At 32.8% G+C, this 17,454-nt stretch overlaps 4 protein-coding genes and 1 long non-coding RNA gene across 6 annotated transcripts; 1 reads left to right on the plus strand and 4 right to left on the minus strand.

The window, feature by feature from the left end:
- Window positions 1-892: 892 nt before the first annotated feature.
- Window positions 893-4,381, plus strand: Ipo9 (Importin 9). Its single transcript, XM_065310324.1, has 7 exons — window positions 893-1,088; window positions 1,137-2,182; window positions 2,238-2,825; window positions 2,880-3,248; window positions 3,298-3,725; window positions 3,776-3,950; window positions 4,111-4,381. The coding sequence occupies exons 1-7, from the start codon at window positions 971-973 to the stop codon at window positions 4,363-4,365; spliced, it is 2,979 nt and encodes a 992-aa protein (XP_065166396.1). The 5' UTR covers window positions 893-970; the 3' UTR covers window positions 4,366-4,381.
- Rlip (Ral interacting protein) lies at window positions 4,375-6,925 on the minus strand. 2 transcript variants are annotated; one of them, XM_065310327.1, is made up of 5 exons: window positions 6,648-6,925; window positions 6,395-6,524; window positions 6,107-6,312; window positions 5,295-6,046; window positions 4,375-5,244 (listed from the first exon to the last, which is right to left on the minus strand). In XM_065310327.1, the coding sequence occupies exons 1-5, from the start codon at window positions 6,733-6,735 to the stop codon at window positions 4,519-4,521; spliced, it is 1,902 nt and encodes a 633-aa protein (XP_065166399.1). In that variant the 5' UTR covers window positions 6,736-6,925; the 3' UTR covers window positions 4,375-4,518. The 2 variants fall into 2 exon arrangements, with proteins under 2 accessions (XP_065166399.1, XP_065166397.1); XM_065310325.1 differs by having other exon boundaries at window positions 6,107-6,315.
- A 55-nt stretch (window positions 6,926-6,980) lies between these two features.
- Window positions 6,981-8,232, minus strand: LOC135797438 (pickpocket protein 28-like). Its single transcript, XM_065309803.1, has 5 exons — window positions 8,123-8,232; window positions 7,669-8,057; window positions 7,448-7,501; window positions 7,182-7,382; window positions 6,981-7,111 (listed from the first exon to the last, which is right to left on the minus strand). The coding sequence occupies exons 1-5, from the start codon at window positions 8,182-8,184 to the stop codon at window positions 6,981-6,983; spliced, it is 837 nt and encodes a 278-aa protein (XP_065165875.1). The 5' UTR covers window positions 8,185-8,232.
- A 143-nt stretch (window positions 8,233-8,375) lies between these two features.
- On the minus strand, window positions 8,376-9,169 carry LOC135797639 (uncharacterized). The gene is made up of 3 exons (XR_010549597.1): window positions 8,993-9,169; window positions 8,552-8,773; window positions 8,376-8,473 (listed from the first exon to the last, which is right to left on the minus strand). It is a non-coding gene; the product is annotated as an uncharacterized lncRNA (long non-coding RNA).
- A 5,183-nt stretch (window positions 9,170-14,352) lies between these two features.
- LOC135797475 (arrestin domain-containing protein 2-like) lies at window positions 14,353-17,085 on the minus strand. The gene is made up of 7 exons (XM_065309852.1): window positions 16,469-17,085; window positions 16,240-16,389; window positions 15,602-15,822; window positions 15,347-15,529; window positions 14,956-15,147; window positions 14,527-14,893; window positions 14,353-14,461 (listed from the first exon to the last, which is right to left on the minus strand). Exons 1-7 carry the CDS (start codon window positions 16,575-16,577, stop codon window positions 14,418-14,420), a joined length of 1,266 nt encoding a protein of 421 aa, XP_065165924.1. The 5' UTR covers window positions 16,578-17,085; the 3' UTR covers window positions 14,353-14,417.
- Window positions 17,086-17,454: the final 369 nt, after the last annotated feature.

Consider the following 17,454-nt stretch of genomic DNA (forward strand, 5'->3'; position numbering starts at 1 on the left):
GCACGTTTATTCACAACAATACAAGATACCGACGTGATATTTCAACAATTGAAACAACCGATACCAATGGTGCATTGCAAATGGATGCTGTTACTATTATTCAGTATATATTTGATGGTTTCTTCACTTGGGGCATATGCATTCAAAAATATCCCTGTGCTTTATATCGTTTTGGGTGGAGTTGATCATACTGCATTGTTATATGTTGGATTTATTAATGTTTTTGTAATGCAGTTGTTGTTAATGGCAAAATTGCGATTTCGAAGTTTAAATCGTTTTTTACAAGGATTAACGTCATCGCAAGTTAATACAAGTTGTGTTACCATAGAGATTATTGTAAACTTGCACAATATGGTGTGTAATATCTGCGAGATGATACAGGGTGTTTTCGGGTGGCATTTGTTGTTTTTTACTTTCATCAGATGATGTTTACGTTGTCATCGCTGCATCTTTCGATGACTTCTTTTAGTGCTACTGATATGGCTACTACTTTATATTGTACATTAGGACTTGTTACTGTGAGTATATTTTTGGTATAAAATAGGTTATGTTTGATTAAACCTAAAAAATGTTTTTTTTTAGTCACAAGGAATTATTTTGGCTGTATTATGTGATGTGGTGTCTGCAGAAGGTAGAAAAACAGCTAGTATTATCTGTGACTATGTCAACATGCATCCACATGCGAATTCATTGATTCTAAGCAAAATGAAGTTTTTTCTGCAGCAATCCAAAGAGAAAATGCCGAAATTTACAGCGGCTGCGTTTTTTCCAGTGGATAACTCGTTGATTTTTATGTTTATTAACTTAACTGCTACTTATGTAATAGTTTTAATTCAATTCCTACCGTAGAATAATTAAAAATTTGAATTTTTTTATTTTCTCCCTCTTTTTGTATGTGAAACTGTCAATATTAAACGCAAGTAAAGATAACCTTCAAATCTCATTCAAAACATTCAAATAAAGTTTGAAAATGTCTCCTAAGAATATCAAAAATAACATACTCACTGTAATCAGTGGTTTAATGTGTAACGATGATAACTTACGACGAGTTTCTGAAGATAGAAGAAAAGCACTTGAATTTACTGAAGGTATTATTAAGATTTAATCATATTTTAGTCATTTTATGGTTTTTCTAGAATATGCTTTGATTCTGATTGATATAATGATGGATTTTGGTGAACCTATAGAAGAACGCCTAATGGCAAGCATCCTCCTTAAACAATACATAGTAGCCTACTGGGAAATAGAACCCGAAGGCAAAATACAACCAATAATCCCATGCGAAATCAAAGACAAAATCAAAAAGTTCCTGCCTGCTGGTATTGGAGATAGTAACAGACAACTAAAACTATCAACTGCTCATATAATGGCACATATTGCTGCCTTAGACTATCCAGATCAATGGCCAAACATGATGAATCTAGTCCAACAGATGCTTCAGAGTGTAAGCAAAGAAGTAGTTGAAGGAACTGTACTCTTCTTAAGAGAATGTCTACCTTACAACATAGTAACAGAACTAGGCCCTACTTTATTCAATTGTTTGTATGAGATTTGTAGTAATGAAAAGTATTCTACAAACACCAGAGCAACAGTGATATCATTAATAACAATATTTTTATTGTCTGATCTGGAACACAATGAGAACCCAGCACATGATGAGATATTAAATGAAGCTGGCAAGAAGTTCTGTGGATTGTTAGCGTATCATTTGAGTCAACCCTATAGTCAACACAGTGATTTTCAACTTAAAGCTGAAATAATCGGTGGAGCATTCGTGCAGTTTTTGTACTGTGACAAAGCACAGGAACCTGTCCAGTTAATCCTATCAACCCTACCGATTATGTTGGAGATTCTAAGCAAATGTGCAGCTGAATATCTGCAAGTCATTGGATGTAGAAGAACCATGCCTGTGGATGCTGATGAAGATGATCACAACCCGAAGTTTTTCCTTAAATTAGTTACGAATATCTTTGCTTTGATACAGATTATTGCAACGGATAAAAACACATGCAAAAGATTATCTCCTATATTATCAGATATTTTTTATTCCATCATGATTTTCATGACGATTACACCGGATATCGAACAGGAATTCATTGAAGATGAACATAGTTATTGTGCAGATGAATTTAACAACATGGTTAATAATAAATTAAGGACTGATTTGAAGATTATGCTTTGTGTAAGTAAACATAACCTTAAAATTTAAAAAATATATTATAAATAACCTATTTTAGGAACTTACCAATCACTTCACAACTGAAAAGATACACATTTCACTATCCATGGCGATTAACAAGATACTAAGTGGTTCTTATGAAATCAAACCGAATGATTCTTTCAACTGGCGTGTGAATGAAAGTGTTATGTGCACGATTGGTTGCCTAAGTGATATCTTTAAATCGCAACCAAGTCATCATGAGTCGTTTAATATCTACGCGTATTTACAGAATGCGTCAATGATTGTTTCACAATGCCGGAATGTTATACTTTTAGCTAGGATTATGCTTGTCGTTGGGAGATTTTCATGTTGTATGAGTTCCGAACAAGTTGTTAATCATTTAAGTACGATTTGTATAAATCTGCGGAGTGATCAACATGTCTTGAGGAATGCAGCGATAAGAGCTTTGAATTTTCACTGTCAACGCATTAGTAATCTGCATGGGAATTGCAGTCAACATGCGAGTGAAGGCATGCAGAAACAACATCTGCAGGCGTTAGTAGATGTATTTAATTCTTTATTGGAGAGTTTGATTAATGTTGCTGAATATTTAAATCCGATGATTTTTGGGACGACTATCATGAATATTTGTGAAATTACTAATGTAAGTTTAATTATTAATATTTATTTAATCAAAAATTTAATTTTTTATTTTTAGTTGAATGAAAATTTAACCTCAAACTTTGCGAGCCGTTTAATTCCGTTTATATTGAATACACTAGCGAAAAACACGCACAATGCGTTAATAATCAATCGCTGTAAGGAATTAATTGTTGGATTGAGTAAAAATCAGTTTTGTGGTGAATATGTTCAATCGTCATTGTTACCACCACTACTTAACCTCATTTCAAACCCCTGTGGATCAACAGATGTTGATAGAACTGAAGAACAAGCTGTGGGACTTTATATTTTGAGTGTTTTAACCGAAAATGCAAGTTCAGAAGCTGTTAAAGATGCGTTAATGATGCAGGGATTCATGTTTGTCATTAATTCATTGAATTCTACTAAAGATATGCTTGTTACAGAGGTAATATTATACATAAATGTAAAATTTAACCTTAAAATTTGTTTTTAAGATGGGATCTAGATGTCTCTGCATGTATCTATTGAAATGCCATATGCATTTCTCTTTAAATGAACGCAGCACTCTGGAAACAGTTTTAGGGGTTATTTATAACCTCTTAGAGCCTGGCAGGAATGAATTGGCTTGCAAACACATCGATAAGATTGTAATTTGTGCTTTTAAAGCCTTTGGAGATAAATTTTACCAACACAATGAGAAATTAGTAAAGTGCATGTTGAGTAAATGCAACTTTTCACAATCAATTGAGGTTAAGGAGAGTTTCAACGTGATTTTTCTGCATTACTTCTGTTATAACTACGAATTAATTACTAGTTTGTTGAATAAAGTACCAGGCCCGACTGGGGAGAGCGCTTTGAAGCATGTGCTATCAACTGCAGTTACTTTCAAGTATTTAGGTAGTAATTATGGAAAATATTTACAGTGAGTATTGCACTTACCAATTTATCAGATTATAAATGAGTTTTTCATAGGATTTTAGTGTTGTGTCAAATGTTGGAAGGCACATTGTTACGAGAAGATGCACGATTGAAGAGTATACACTTCACTGAACTGGTAGATGGACAACAGAAAGAAGTCTCGATGCTGTCGTATATATTCCGCAGTCTTATCGACAAGTTTCTGCTACAAGTGAAAAACCAAACTGTGGTAAGCGGAAGTTAACCTGAGTCAGAGGCCATTTTGATTGCGCAACCAATCAGAACGCGTTATTTCAAATTTTGCGATTGCAGCGCCTCTATGTTAATTTTAGAACTAAAAACCTCAACGGTTTTAAAAACGGTTAAAAATGTGTTTTTATTGTTTGTAGCAAGATTGTGATAGTGATACGCAATCCCAAGACGACGACTCCGAAGTAGAAGATCTAATAACCGACCAGCTGATTGACCTCTGCACAGTGCTCGATGAACCCATCACGCAGAAAGGCGTAGAAGACTATCTCAATAATTACATGCACATGTTCGCTGGTCATGCTAGTTTTAAAACGCTGGCTGATACTTACCTTGATGAAAATCAACGCCAAAGACTCTACAGTTGTTTCTCCGAAGGTGTTCAATACTATTAAACATTCAAGTTGATAACTAGCGTACATATTTATTCATCTAGCTGGACATCATTATCATCATTAATGGTAAGGAATAATTTAGTTTCTTTCTAAAACAAATTACGACTCGTAGAAAATGTTATGAGCATAGTAGAGTTATGAAATATGGTTAGGTTACTGTATCAGCACGAGTTTCGAACGTAGGTCAATACACATCTCCTCCTGCTCCATGATCCGCCGCACAAGATTAATCTTCTTAATCTCGAGAATCTGATTCTCTTGCTGTAGCAGCGTCATAATCTCATCCATATTTTGATCGTTGTTATACGTCGGTATTACAGTGTCCTCCACAATCTGTTTCTTTAGTTCGAGAACTTCCTGACGTTCATTTTGAATTGTTTTTGTTAGTTTATCACGTAATGCGCAGAGTGCTGTGTGTTTAATTTGTAAGAGAGCGATTGATTCGTCAGTGTTGGGCTGCAGCGAGTTGTCTAGCAACTGTCGACGTTCTAAGGCTAATTTATTTTGATCGGTTTGTTCGTTTTGTGGCGCTGGTGGTGGTTCTGCATCAACTGGAGTTGGTGTTTGTGGTGAATCTACTACTGTGTTATTTGGAGGACATGAATCTGATGATGGAGGTGAAGAATCTGGGGAATCTTCTGTAGGGAGTGGCAAAGGTATTGGTTCTTCTTCATCTTGAGTTTCTTGTAGTTGTGATTGTGTTGGTTGTGGCAGTTGAGCATTCTGTGTGTGAATTTCAACTGTTTCTTTTATTATTGTTGAAGTTGAAGTAGTAGAAGATGAAGATGGGGTTGGGTTGATAGGGACGGCTGGTACTGATGCTACAACTTCTTTAACTTTGTCTGGTTTTTCTTCTTTTTGAAGATTTTTGATTTTTCTCTGCAAAAACAATTCAAAACCACATAACCTCAATTTTATACTATTCTAACCTTTAACTGGGTGATTATCCTTTGAACTTCCCAAAGTAACTCCTCACGAGTCTTAATAATATACCCAGCGTTCATTTCCGCATGAATCTGAGACAATAAACTCTCTTGCTTCAATAATTCAACTTCAAGTTGATCCAATTCAACCGGCAATTGTTCTGTGCTACTCAAAGGAGGAATATAAGCTTCTAGAATAACCGTAGGAAACAACGCTCTGCAATGATGTAGCAAAGCTGTAAGCAATCGACTGGATGTATGTAAAGTTGGTCCTAAAGCACCGACCATCGTGGATATATTCATCTTATTCAGACGTTCATTCAAAACAACATCGTCTAGATGTATCAATATCCAAGAGAGTAATAGTCGATTGTTGGGCGGAAGATTCTCAACGAGTATTTTCAGGTGTTTCTCGCGTGTGCCAACGTTCAAGATGGCGCCCGCTTCCTCAAACCTCACTAACATATCACTCGTGAAGATTGGTTCGGGTAAATCGCGCAGGAAAAGCTTCAACAAACTAGTAGCTATTGGGATTTCATATTCGGTAAGATCTACGTGTTCGCGTTGATTGTAAAGCTTTCTGAGTTGTAGGACTTTTGCTTTGGTGCCGCTCATCTTGTAAACACCTTCAAGTGTGAGTCCTACTGATTGGATGTAGTCTATGCAGGCTCTAACTGGTAAAGGGATGTCGATTCCGTCATGACATCGGCTTCTTTCTACTGCTATGTCTAGGGGGACACCAAATATTGGCATACCATCTGAAATTTATAAAAATTTTATGGCTTTTGATGGTTTTTGTTGAATTTTGGTGGTATTACCTGCAATATCTGTGTGTTCATCAGCTGATTTACATTTGCGTTCTTTTTTCTCAGCCTTTTTATCCTTTTCGACTTTTTTCTCACTTTTTTTCTCTTTTTCCTTGGATTTTTTATCGATTAACTCTTTTTCCCTGGACTTTTCGCGTTTTTCTTTAGATTTCGATGTGGTAAATTTAAACGTCTTAGATTTTTTTATTTTTGATGGACTTCTAGCACAAATATCATAATATTAAACAATGAAAATTTATTTTTAATGATTTTTCATAAAATTCAACAAAAAATAATCACCTGCTATCATTTTCATCAGCAGAACTCTCACCCTCTAGAGCTGCATAGCCTCTTTCCTTATCCTTCTTATCCTTTTTCTCCTTTCGCTTAAGAAGATCTTTCTTGGCCAATTTGTCAGTCTCATCACTGTCTGCAACACAAAACATGTCTTCACTAATAACCAACTACATAATACTAGTAGTTTGTCATTTCCAGTCATTGTGCTATTATTTATGATTCATTATGCTTGTAAATATGCAGTGTATCTACTTACAATCACTGTCATTCGATCCTTTCTTACTGCCTTCTGATACAAACAGACCTGGGAAGTCTTTCATCACATCTGGACTCTCAAATTCCATTTTAATCAAACTTAATTAGAAATCCACACACTTGAATACCCAGCTTATCGCTTTAACATATTGTTAGTGAAACAGTGCGACGCTATCATTTCTCACACATTGCTTGAATCGCTTAAATATCGAAGAATGTGCTTTGTAGTTTGTGCTTTTCACCATGTTTAGTTTAACTTAACAGCTGAGTGAAGAGTGGATTGTAAACGTAAGTTCATAGATGGCGATACTGATACTGTTGGATTGTTTTATGTTTATAAATTTGTTTTGATTGTTTTACCACGCACAATGGCAAAATAACAACGTAGAGATAAGAAATATACGATTTCTACTAAACTGAGAAGACCTATACCATATGCCAAACCAGCTAAACCTCCAATTTGTACTGAAATTTAAAAATTTAATAAAAATTAGTAGTATTTATGAAGTTTAGTAAAAATTGGAGGTTTTTATACCAAGAAAATCAGTTTCCGTGTAGATAGTGTTAATCTGCAGACGTGTTTGGGTTAATAGCTTAAGAATAATAGTTATTTCTGCGGAAAACATCCAAGGCATAGTTGTACTGCGAACTATTGTGATTGCTTCATCTTCACATTTTGCATCACATCCCTTGCAAAATCCTTGACCATTATCGTCATGTAAATGGATAAATTCATCTATAAAAGAGTTTAAATCAGGTTATAAATATGTTTTTATATATTTTTAGGTTATGTTGGTTTACGTGAATGTTTGCCTATGCATATCATGCCATCAAGGTTGCATACTTTCTCGCCATCTTAAAAAACGTTTTTATACATTTTGAAGAACAATTTTCGACAGTTTCGAATGAATTCCCAAAATATTAGTATTAGCAGAAGACACAGATGTTTTAATACAAAAAATTCTGTATTATTTTGAGAATAAAATGCAAAAACACTTTTTATTTAATAATTTAATACTTACAAAGTCTCCGAAAGTAAAACGGGAAACACTTGCACAATCGCCATGCCAAACGCATTTTACACTCCAACCGACACAAGTTGTAAGAATAAACCGGAAAATACTTCAGATCAGATTCGTCTGTAAACCGACAATGGCGTTGTGATATCCTCAGACTACGAATATCCGGTACTGCTGTGTGTTTTTCAGTCATTACTTCCATATCCATCGCACTTTCAATATTCAATTCGAAGAAATTATCCAGATAAGACGGAATTTCATTATAAGAATGCACAAATAGTTTGATAGGAAGTTGTATATTATTGACATGTAAGAAAGGATCCTCTTCACTGGGCATAATGTCACTTATTTTGGGGTCGGAGATGAGCGACATGTCGTTTTTAATGAATCTCCTAATAAAATAATAAATTATTATTAAAATTTTTGTATACTTTTTTGTTTGTTGTTGATATCTTACTCTGGTGATGAATAATTCGATAAAATAGAATTCAGCGTGAAACAAATCCCAAACTCAGTCATAGTTTGATCGATAGTAAAACGTTCAAAATGATCTGGTTGCGTTTCCCATACTTTAGAGGTTAAATTATTTAAGGTTAGATATTCTTCTGGATTTATACGATCAAACAGTTGCTTAAATTGTGATAAATTTTCGTATGTTGAATAGTTTCCATAGAATAATATGGAGACAAATTGTTTAATATCTTCAACAAGAGCCATGCTTTCGGAGCTTGGTGGGGTTGTTGTGATATTTTCGTCTTGCATATTATCGGCATCGTCCCTCATTTCAGGTATATCATAACCATGCTCTCTTTAGTAAAATAAGGTTAAATTAAAATTACGATTATGATTAAAATGAAACATGAACAAAGAATTTAAATATATTTACCTAAAAAATGGAAAGATGTAATTTTTCCAATATTTGTTGCCTGCATCTTCGTTTGGAGGAGTTGATGGGCATATTGTGACGGCAGGGAAAGAATGACGCCATTGTTGATAATTACGTAGGAGTGTATTGACAGTTGGGGAATTGTTGTAACGGTTCCAGGCTTGGCGACTTATGATTACGCATGGTATTGCAACCAAAATTATGCAAATTATCCAAAATATTCTATAAAATTAAAACATTAATTAGAAAGTTTAATAAATCTTACAAAAGTCATTTAAAAGAGAATTTTAAAACAGAATCTAATAAAAAATTAATTTTTTAGAGAAGGCAACTTAAAATATACGTTTTTGAGTATTACTAGTGCCATTTCAAATTTTTTTGTTATTAACAAAACTGATTTAAACTTAGTTAAGAAATTATTAATTTACTTCTTGTAAATACCTTTCAAATAAAGTTCTTTTCGGTCTTACTAAATGCACCAATCCATGAGGAGTGGCAACAGCTAAATAATGATGAACATGCAAATTAAACCGCTCCCTAAGAACCGAAACAGTTTTATTTTTTCGTGGCTTTTTGATAACATTAGCGGACTTCATAGTGCAAAACACACTTACTAAACCTTATTAACCTACTGAGACTAAATGTCACTGTCGAGGACATATATTCCATGATTTCTACCTATATTTGATTAAATAATTAATGATTACATTAAAAACACCCGTTTTGATATAATACTCGTATTTTCATGTAACACGTGGCGTGTTTAGTAATTGTTTTCAGTAATCAGATTAAAAGTAAAATATGACCTTAAAACAACAATGCCAATATTTAAATATTTAAATATTTCATTTTTCTAATCTTAAAACTAATTTTAGTTGAAAATAATGTAAAAACGCAAGGAAAAAGATAACTTTTTTTGAATATTTATAAAGTTTACATCTATACCTATAAAAACAACCCGAAAATTAATTTCAAATATTACTTAAACTTAAGTCATCTGCTAATACCACAAAATGTCCGTCATAAAATTACTTCCAATCCTTTTAATAGGATTTTTATCTTTAAGTTCAAACATAAAATCAACCAATGCCTCAGATATACTCATGGCATTATCATTCCAAAGTCTTCTTCAAATCGCACAAGAAGAAGGTCCGAGATTCACCAACCGTATGAATACCTTCGCGCAACGTTTCCACACAGATGTAATGGCTGCCCTTGACAGATCCCAAACCGAAGGACGAGCGTTAATAGCACGTATGGAAAACGCTCCACCAGCGTGTCAAAAACTAAACGAATTTAATTCTTACCTTACACTGCGAGAACATACTCTCATGGATTTGGCTGATGAGGATGTAGTATCCACCATGGAAAATGACTTCATAATCTCCAGAGGTTTCCAAAATTTAAACACAAATGAGAATTGGTTGAGAGAAAAGATTGAAACTTGTATTATATGCAACTGGGATTTCATCAGTATGATTGTCATCAAAAAGAAGATGCACGTTGCAAGGAAAGATATTTCAACACGTATTAGTCGCATGGAGGTGGATTATAGAAACTCGATTGGTAATGATAATAGGTTAAGGATGTTTGTTAATGAATTGAATCGATGCGAACGTCTTAATGGTTAAATTAAAACAATAATAATAATTTGTTTGAGTAATTGATATTTGTTATAATTATGTAGTTATGTGTAAATAAACATAGATATTTAGTTTATATTTATTAATAAAAGTAAAATTATTAGGGAATTTAAGTTTATGTATGTGTTGCCTATATTCGTGTAGAATCAAATAATAGTAGATATTATCCGCGAATAAAAATGGCGGATTATTAAAAATATCACCGTTAAGATTCAATTTAATAAAAATAATAGTGCTCTAAAGGGTTATATTGATAATTAAAGTGAATTTAAAAGTTTTGGAGCGCATATTTAATAAATATTAAAAGTTAAGGTTAGAAATACAGCATAACCTATCAAATAGTAGAAATAATAGAAGAGATAGTGAAACGCAAAAAATGGTCCAGACATAGAGATATTTCGATTTGAAAGAATATTATACCGTTTTTTCATAATTTCTTGGCGTATATCAACGTGATAAAAGTAAGGTTAGAAGTGTTATCTAACCTATTACAAAGTAGTAACAATATGGAGGTTAGTAAAAAATTACAACAAATGATAACACTAAGATGTTTACATTTTAAACTGGTATTAGTCCATGAAAAAAGTACAAAATTTTTTCAAATCGATTGTTTTTATGATATTAGCATACATTTTCATGTATATGTTGAATTGATTAGGTATAACTTGGTATCTTTCCGATGACATTGGTGTTCCAGGAAAATTTGTTGGTTGATTTGATAACTGTTATCAACAAAGTGTCATTGTTTTCGGCAATAATTGCGTTGTGGTTAATATGTCCAACATGCCAAAAAGTTATACAAAACACATATAATCTTTACGTTATTTAAATTTTAGACTAATGACCATGAAGAAAGATTAATATACAAATTAATTCTTGTTAGGGTAACTGTAAAGTAAAGTTAATAGATTAAGAACACTAATGTTCATTAACAAATTGAATCGAAGAAAACGTATTAATGGTAGAAAAAAAATTGGTTTGAGTAATTATCATAATTATCATATTACAACAACTTTCATATAAACAAACATTAATATTTAGTCTACATAAACCCCAAAACAAAAATGTCGAAAGTGAAAGAATACAAGTTCATGCAATGTGTGCGGCCTATATTCATTGTAAATCAAATCGCAATAACTATACCCTTAAAATACTCAACAAAAAATGGCGGAGTAGTAAAAACATCCCCATTAATATTCACTATCTTATCCTTCATAATATTTTATGATGTTTTTCAGATTCTCACAGTAACATCATATGCAATAGTTTATTTAAGAGCAATTATGAGTACATATTTAATGACAGTATTACCAGGAGCATTGGGAATGTTCCTAATAAACCTCACAAGTTTACTAAAACGCAAAAAGTACATTCAAATAATACAATTCTTCAACACTTTCGACAAAAGTCATAAAACCATCATCAAAACATATTAATATCAACATGTTACTCATCAAAATGGCGAGGATTAAAAATTTACATTATACACATCTTCGTCGTGCTGTTTTTATCTGGTTTCATAACAACAGCATCCCCATGGCAATCTGTGACACCAGAATCATTAATATTGAATGGCCTACAGGAAATGTTGAGAAACACAGCGTTTGACATGAAAGAAGTCGCAATTATTCCATTCATACATCATTTCTTAGCATTCGTAAACGTAATAAAACTGAGATTACAAGTTTTATTAATATTATTAAAAAATAGCAACAATATGGACGTCAAAGAAAGACTAAAAGAAGTGAAAACAATAAGATGTTTACATTTGAATTTATTTCGGTCAATTAAAAACGTCGAAGAGTTTTTCAGTTTGATTATATTCACAATAATAACATACATTTTCATGTGTCTGTTGAATCGATTACAACTTACGATATATGCTATGACATTAGTGTTTAAAGGTGAATTGGATATTGATTTTTCAACTATCATTAACTGGTTGTCTATATTTTCACCGATTATTGCTTTGTGGTTGATGTGTTCAACATGTCAAGCTGTAATTGATAAAGTAATCTATTTTTGTACATATTCTAACCTAAAAATAATAATTTTGTTTTTTATAGGCACATAACCTATACAAAGAGGTTAATGTCCAATTAAATGTTTATAATGGTGATAAACAAGTAAAAAATGAATTGGAACACTTTCAAAGTCAAATTGACAACTGTAAATTCCAATTTAAAGCGCTAGGAATGTTCCAAATCAATCATCAGTTGATGTTTGTGATGTCCAGCGCCATTTTGAATTTTACATTGATATTTTTTCAGTTTACAGTCGGTCAAATGCCACAATACATGTCATAGTAATTAACTAATTAATTTCTTTTGTGTTTATTGATAAAAACGATTATTTACGATAAAATAATCAATATATCTACTTTGTAAGTGCAGTAGGAATAAAATGGCGGCACACATAACATTTTTCGAATGTATAAAACCTATTTTTATAATAAATCAGATAATGGTAACGATTCCATTGAAATATTCATCAGAAAATCGCAAATTTAAGTTTTCACCGTTGATTTTTATTGTGCAAACAATTCTGACATTGTTTACCATTGGACAATTGTGTGTTTTGTTTATATCTGCGATTGATAACATGAAAATGATAATGAGTAGTTATCTAATGTCAGTTTTGCCTGGTTTAGTCGCAATGTTTTTCTTAAATTTGACTTCACTCCTAAGACACAGAGAATATTTGAAATTAATGAAAGATTTAACACTTTTGATAAACAATTTAAGTGTCAGTTGATATCTATGGCGATAATAACAAATATTAATACATTTGAGAAGATGTTGAAGTATTCCATGTTAAAATGGAGGACTTTTTGGTTGTTTATCATTCATGGCGTGATTGTGGCTGTTTTAACTGGTATAACAATAATATTTGAACTCGCAGCTACTTTTAATAACTCAAGTCATTTGAGTGGGATACAAAAAATGGTCCAGACGTGTTTCGATATGAAAGAATTGGATATTATTCCGTTTTTGCATCATTTCCTAGCGTTTATTAACGTGATAAAAATTAGGTTAGGAGTGTTACATAACCTATTAAAAGTAGTAATAATTTGGAGGTGGGGAAAGATTGCAATATGTGATAACACTAAGATGTTTACATTTGAAACTGTATGAGTCCATGAAAAAAGTTCAGAATTTTTTCAATTCGATTGTGTTTACGATATTTGCATACATTTTCATGTGTTTGTTGAATCGATTACAACTTGGTATCTATGCGATGGCATTGGTGTTCCAAGGAGATTTGTTGATTGATTTGATAACTGTTATCAACTGGGTGTCGTTGTTTTCGCCAATGATTGCGTTGTGGTTGATGTGTTCAACATGTCAAGAAGTTATACAAAATGTGTGTAATATAATATGATATAATATGATTTATTTAAATATTGTGTAGATATATTTAATTTATTTTTTTAGGCGAATGATCTGCAGAAAGAAGTTAATGTACAGATTAATTCTTGTAAAGGGAACTGTAAAGTAAGGAATGAATTGGAAAGGTTTCAGAGTCAGGCTGGAGATTGTAAATTTGTGTTTAGGGCGATGGGTATGTTCGAAACAGGAAATAGATTGATGTTTGTTATGTTGAGTGCGATTTTGAACTTTACTTTGATATTTTTTCCGTTTACTTTCGTGCAGATACCAAAATATATATCAAGTACACCTTGATTTATTGAAATGTTTTAATAAAAATATGTTAAATATAATTTGTGCGGTATACATTGAGAGAAAAGAGAAAAATCTAGAAAAGTTCGACTGGACTGCTTGATGACTAACTAATGAACGACTAAGCGAGGTTAGGTTGTAAACGAAAAAAACACAAAATAGAGACTAAGCGAGGAGCGCAATGTGCTTCTTTTATACCTACGCACTATCCTCTGAAAGTGGTGGGAAAATAGCCAATGCTATGAGTCTAGTTAAGTCTAGTTACGTGGAATGAAGCGTTGATCGCGTGTGTTTATCTCCCCCACCAATTTTACGCCTTTCACTTTTCCCTTTCTACTGTTTGCTGGTAGTCCGCAGGCATAAAAGGGCAACGCGCAGTGCGTTACGCGCTCAGTCATGCCAGTAGTCCAATCGCAGCTCCTACGCTCCTACTACAGTGGTATCACCGTCGTCATGTAATTAAAGACAAAATCTAATATAAACCTCTATAATATTCATATATTTATAGTAATTGTCATAATATAATATAAAAACAATACAAAATTATGTCTTTGTAGGATAAGCCATAGCCTGGTCATACGTTGGCACTAAAATAATAAAACAAACAATAAATAACAATATAAATATTACCAATATTAATTACAAAACTTACAATTTGTCGGATCATCTAAAACCTCCCAGTCATCCTTTGACTTAGCTGGCGCAGTAGTAAAATCTGGCGCTGACGGCGCCATTGGTGCAGTCGGATAACCTCCAAAGTTAAACCCACTAGCCGCGTCATTATAAGGTGGTGGAACAGGCATTGCCATAGGCATAGGCACTGGCATTGGCATAGCATCCGGTGGTGCAACAAAACCATACGTAGGTGGTGTTACAGGTGGAGCAGTCGCAGTGTTCACCATATTATAAGCCGGAGGTGCCGCCATTGTTGTATTCCTCACACCTATAGGTATATGGCCTAAAGATAAAGGCATACCGAGCTCTATATTTGTGTGTAAGCCAGATAATACAAAAGTTATCTAAAAATAAAAATAATTATTAGCTTTAAATTAATTTTTATAAGAAATACGAGTATACAAACCTCTAACATGTAACTAACTTTAATTACATCGCAATTTACAAAGTTAGTTATAATCGCCGCATTGTTAATCTCAATTGTCTCGTTATAAGTGTTTTCGCCATGGGCACCTACGCCACTGTAATTTTCGCTGTAGATTGTATCTTTATCATGTCTTGTTCTATGATGGGGACTTGTGACATGAAATTCCACATCCTAAAAAAATTAAAATACATGTTAAAAACATCATAGTATAGACAATAGTATAATAAGTATCAAATGACTAAAACGTGAGTTTTTGTCACGAGGCGCATGCTCCACCCTGTGACTAAAGCCCGTGATAAAAGTATTTTAGTCACGGTACTTTAAATGCTTTAAAGGTGGAAGAAGAAAAATTAAATTTTCTGATATTTACCTTTTTGATTTTACATTTAATACATTCAATGTTAGATTGTGACAGATTCTCAACCGAAATATGCAGTGGTAATCTTTCTCCTATTGAAAGCCCTGTTTTGGGAATGTTGGCTTGGACTTTGATACTACCTCTGTTACAACAGAAGAAATAAGTGTTTTTTTCTTTATTTCTCGTTGCTGGATCCTAAAATTTAATAACAAAACATTAAAAACAGAAAAATATAACAAAAAAATCAAATTATGTGTATTTACTTACACGTAAACTTGGATTTCTGTTGAGGTCTACAGGTGTAACTACCATGAAAGGTGACTCTGCTTCATAGTTAAATTTAAGCATTGGCCGCTTGACCACTGCTTTAATTTTGTATTGAATTTTACCCAGATGTTCTTTAAATGTTGAAGGCAAGTCCGCGGGCAGAGTATAAATGAATGGATACTTATGGACTCCTTCACGGATAAACCTTGATGAACCACCATCTTAAAAAACAAAAACATAAAAATTTAAAAAATGAAAAACATAAAATCACTCAGAAATCTCTCTTTGAGTGAGATAAACGATATTGAATAAATTTATTTAATACATATTCAGCCATCTTGTTATAAAACTAATGTTATTTTTCATATTTATTATAAAATCGTTGATTTATGAAACAAATCAAGCTCAAAACAAAAACAAAAAGTAATTCTTTTTACTACTTTTTACTTTTTACTTCAAAAATTCAAAAACGAACAGCCACATTAACTCCATCTAGGGATAAACCTCTAAAATACATTTTAATCTGCGTGGGAGTATTGTATCAGCTGTTTCTATTTGTTTCTATTAAGATCCCACGGAATACCAAGCTTTTCAAGGCCACATTATCACATTCTACTACATATTTATTCTAGACTTACTCTGTAGTAGGTCTATCTCATGATTGATAAAGACATGCGACCCATTATAAGAAACCGTCCGGCTTTCATTGCGCTTTGTTGTTGAATTGTAATGCGATTCTGTTTCCGTCCAATGCGTAGTAGCCTCCCCTTTGATACGTACTACTATTCCTATAAATATAACCTCAATGTTAATCATTTTCATTCCTCAAAAAATTAAACAAAGAAAACATAAATATTATTTACTTACCATGAACTTCTTTGTCACTGGTAAACGTGACCAAAACATGTCCGATTATTGTTTGTCCACCAGTATAATGGGTTTGATAGTTCTCCAGATACAGATCACATTTACTCATTGTGATAATAAACTTACGGCTACACTAGTCTAGTCTAGATGACGTTAAATATAGAACTGTTTTATTGTATGCTTATTGCATGAATCACTCAAGCGCAATCAAGAGATTAACTTCAGCAGGAGTTATATTTCATGATATTCACATTCTATTCACATTTGGTTAAAACGGAATTTCTGAGCACTCTTTGATTAAATTCCTTATAAATGATGATTCGCTTTATATTACACCCAATAAATTGTAATAGAAAACTGTTTATAGTTATTTTTACTTCTAATAAACTAGTTATACTGCAGTAAAATATTCTGGTTATTAGTTAATAGTTTTAGTAAATGATATTTTTATGTTCGTGTATTTTGATGAATGAGATGTCCTTGAAAGTTGAAAAACACTGTTACCGCCACGCGAACTCAGCAAAAAACAGGTAGTAGCCGGTGCGGTGCAGGTTCTTGTTTATCGAACACTCGTACCTGCTCACTGCTCAGTGGTTCATTAACTACTGAACCTTTTTTGAATAAGTATTATATTTTGACCTCAACACTCGAAAACCCAATATCTTTTTATACGTGACTAACTCCCATCTGCAATCAGTATCTGTAAGTAGCGATGATGCAAAATTACACAATGATTTCCTTATCAGCTGATAATTACCTGTGATAATAATAGCATAATTTAGACTTTTCCCTAAACGATTAGTCATAATATTATATTAACTATCAAATGGTTAAACAGGAGTTTTTTGTTTGTTTAATATCGTAATTTCCACCTCGTGACTAAAACCCGTGACTAAAGTACTTTAGTCACATCCATGGACGTCCGTGGTTAAAGTACCACTTTTTATGTCTCAAAACCATTAAAAACTGTTGATTTAAAGGTAAAA

The sequence above is a fragment of the Atheta coriaria genome, unplaced genomic scaffold (assembly GCF_025399875.1).
Source record: "Atheta coriaria isolate IRGN ID8LTWV9N9 unplaced genomic scaffold, Caltech_Dcor_3.1 hic_scaffold_8_pilon, whole genome shotgun sequence".
Taxonomy (NCBI): Eukaryota; Metazoa; Arthropoda; class Insecta; order Coleoptera; family Staphylinidae; genus Dalotia; species Dalotia coriaria.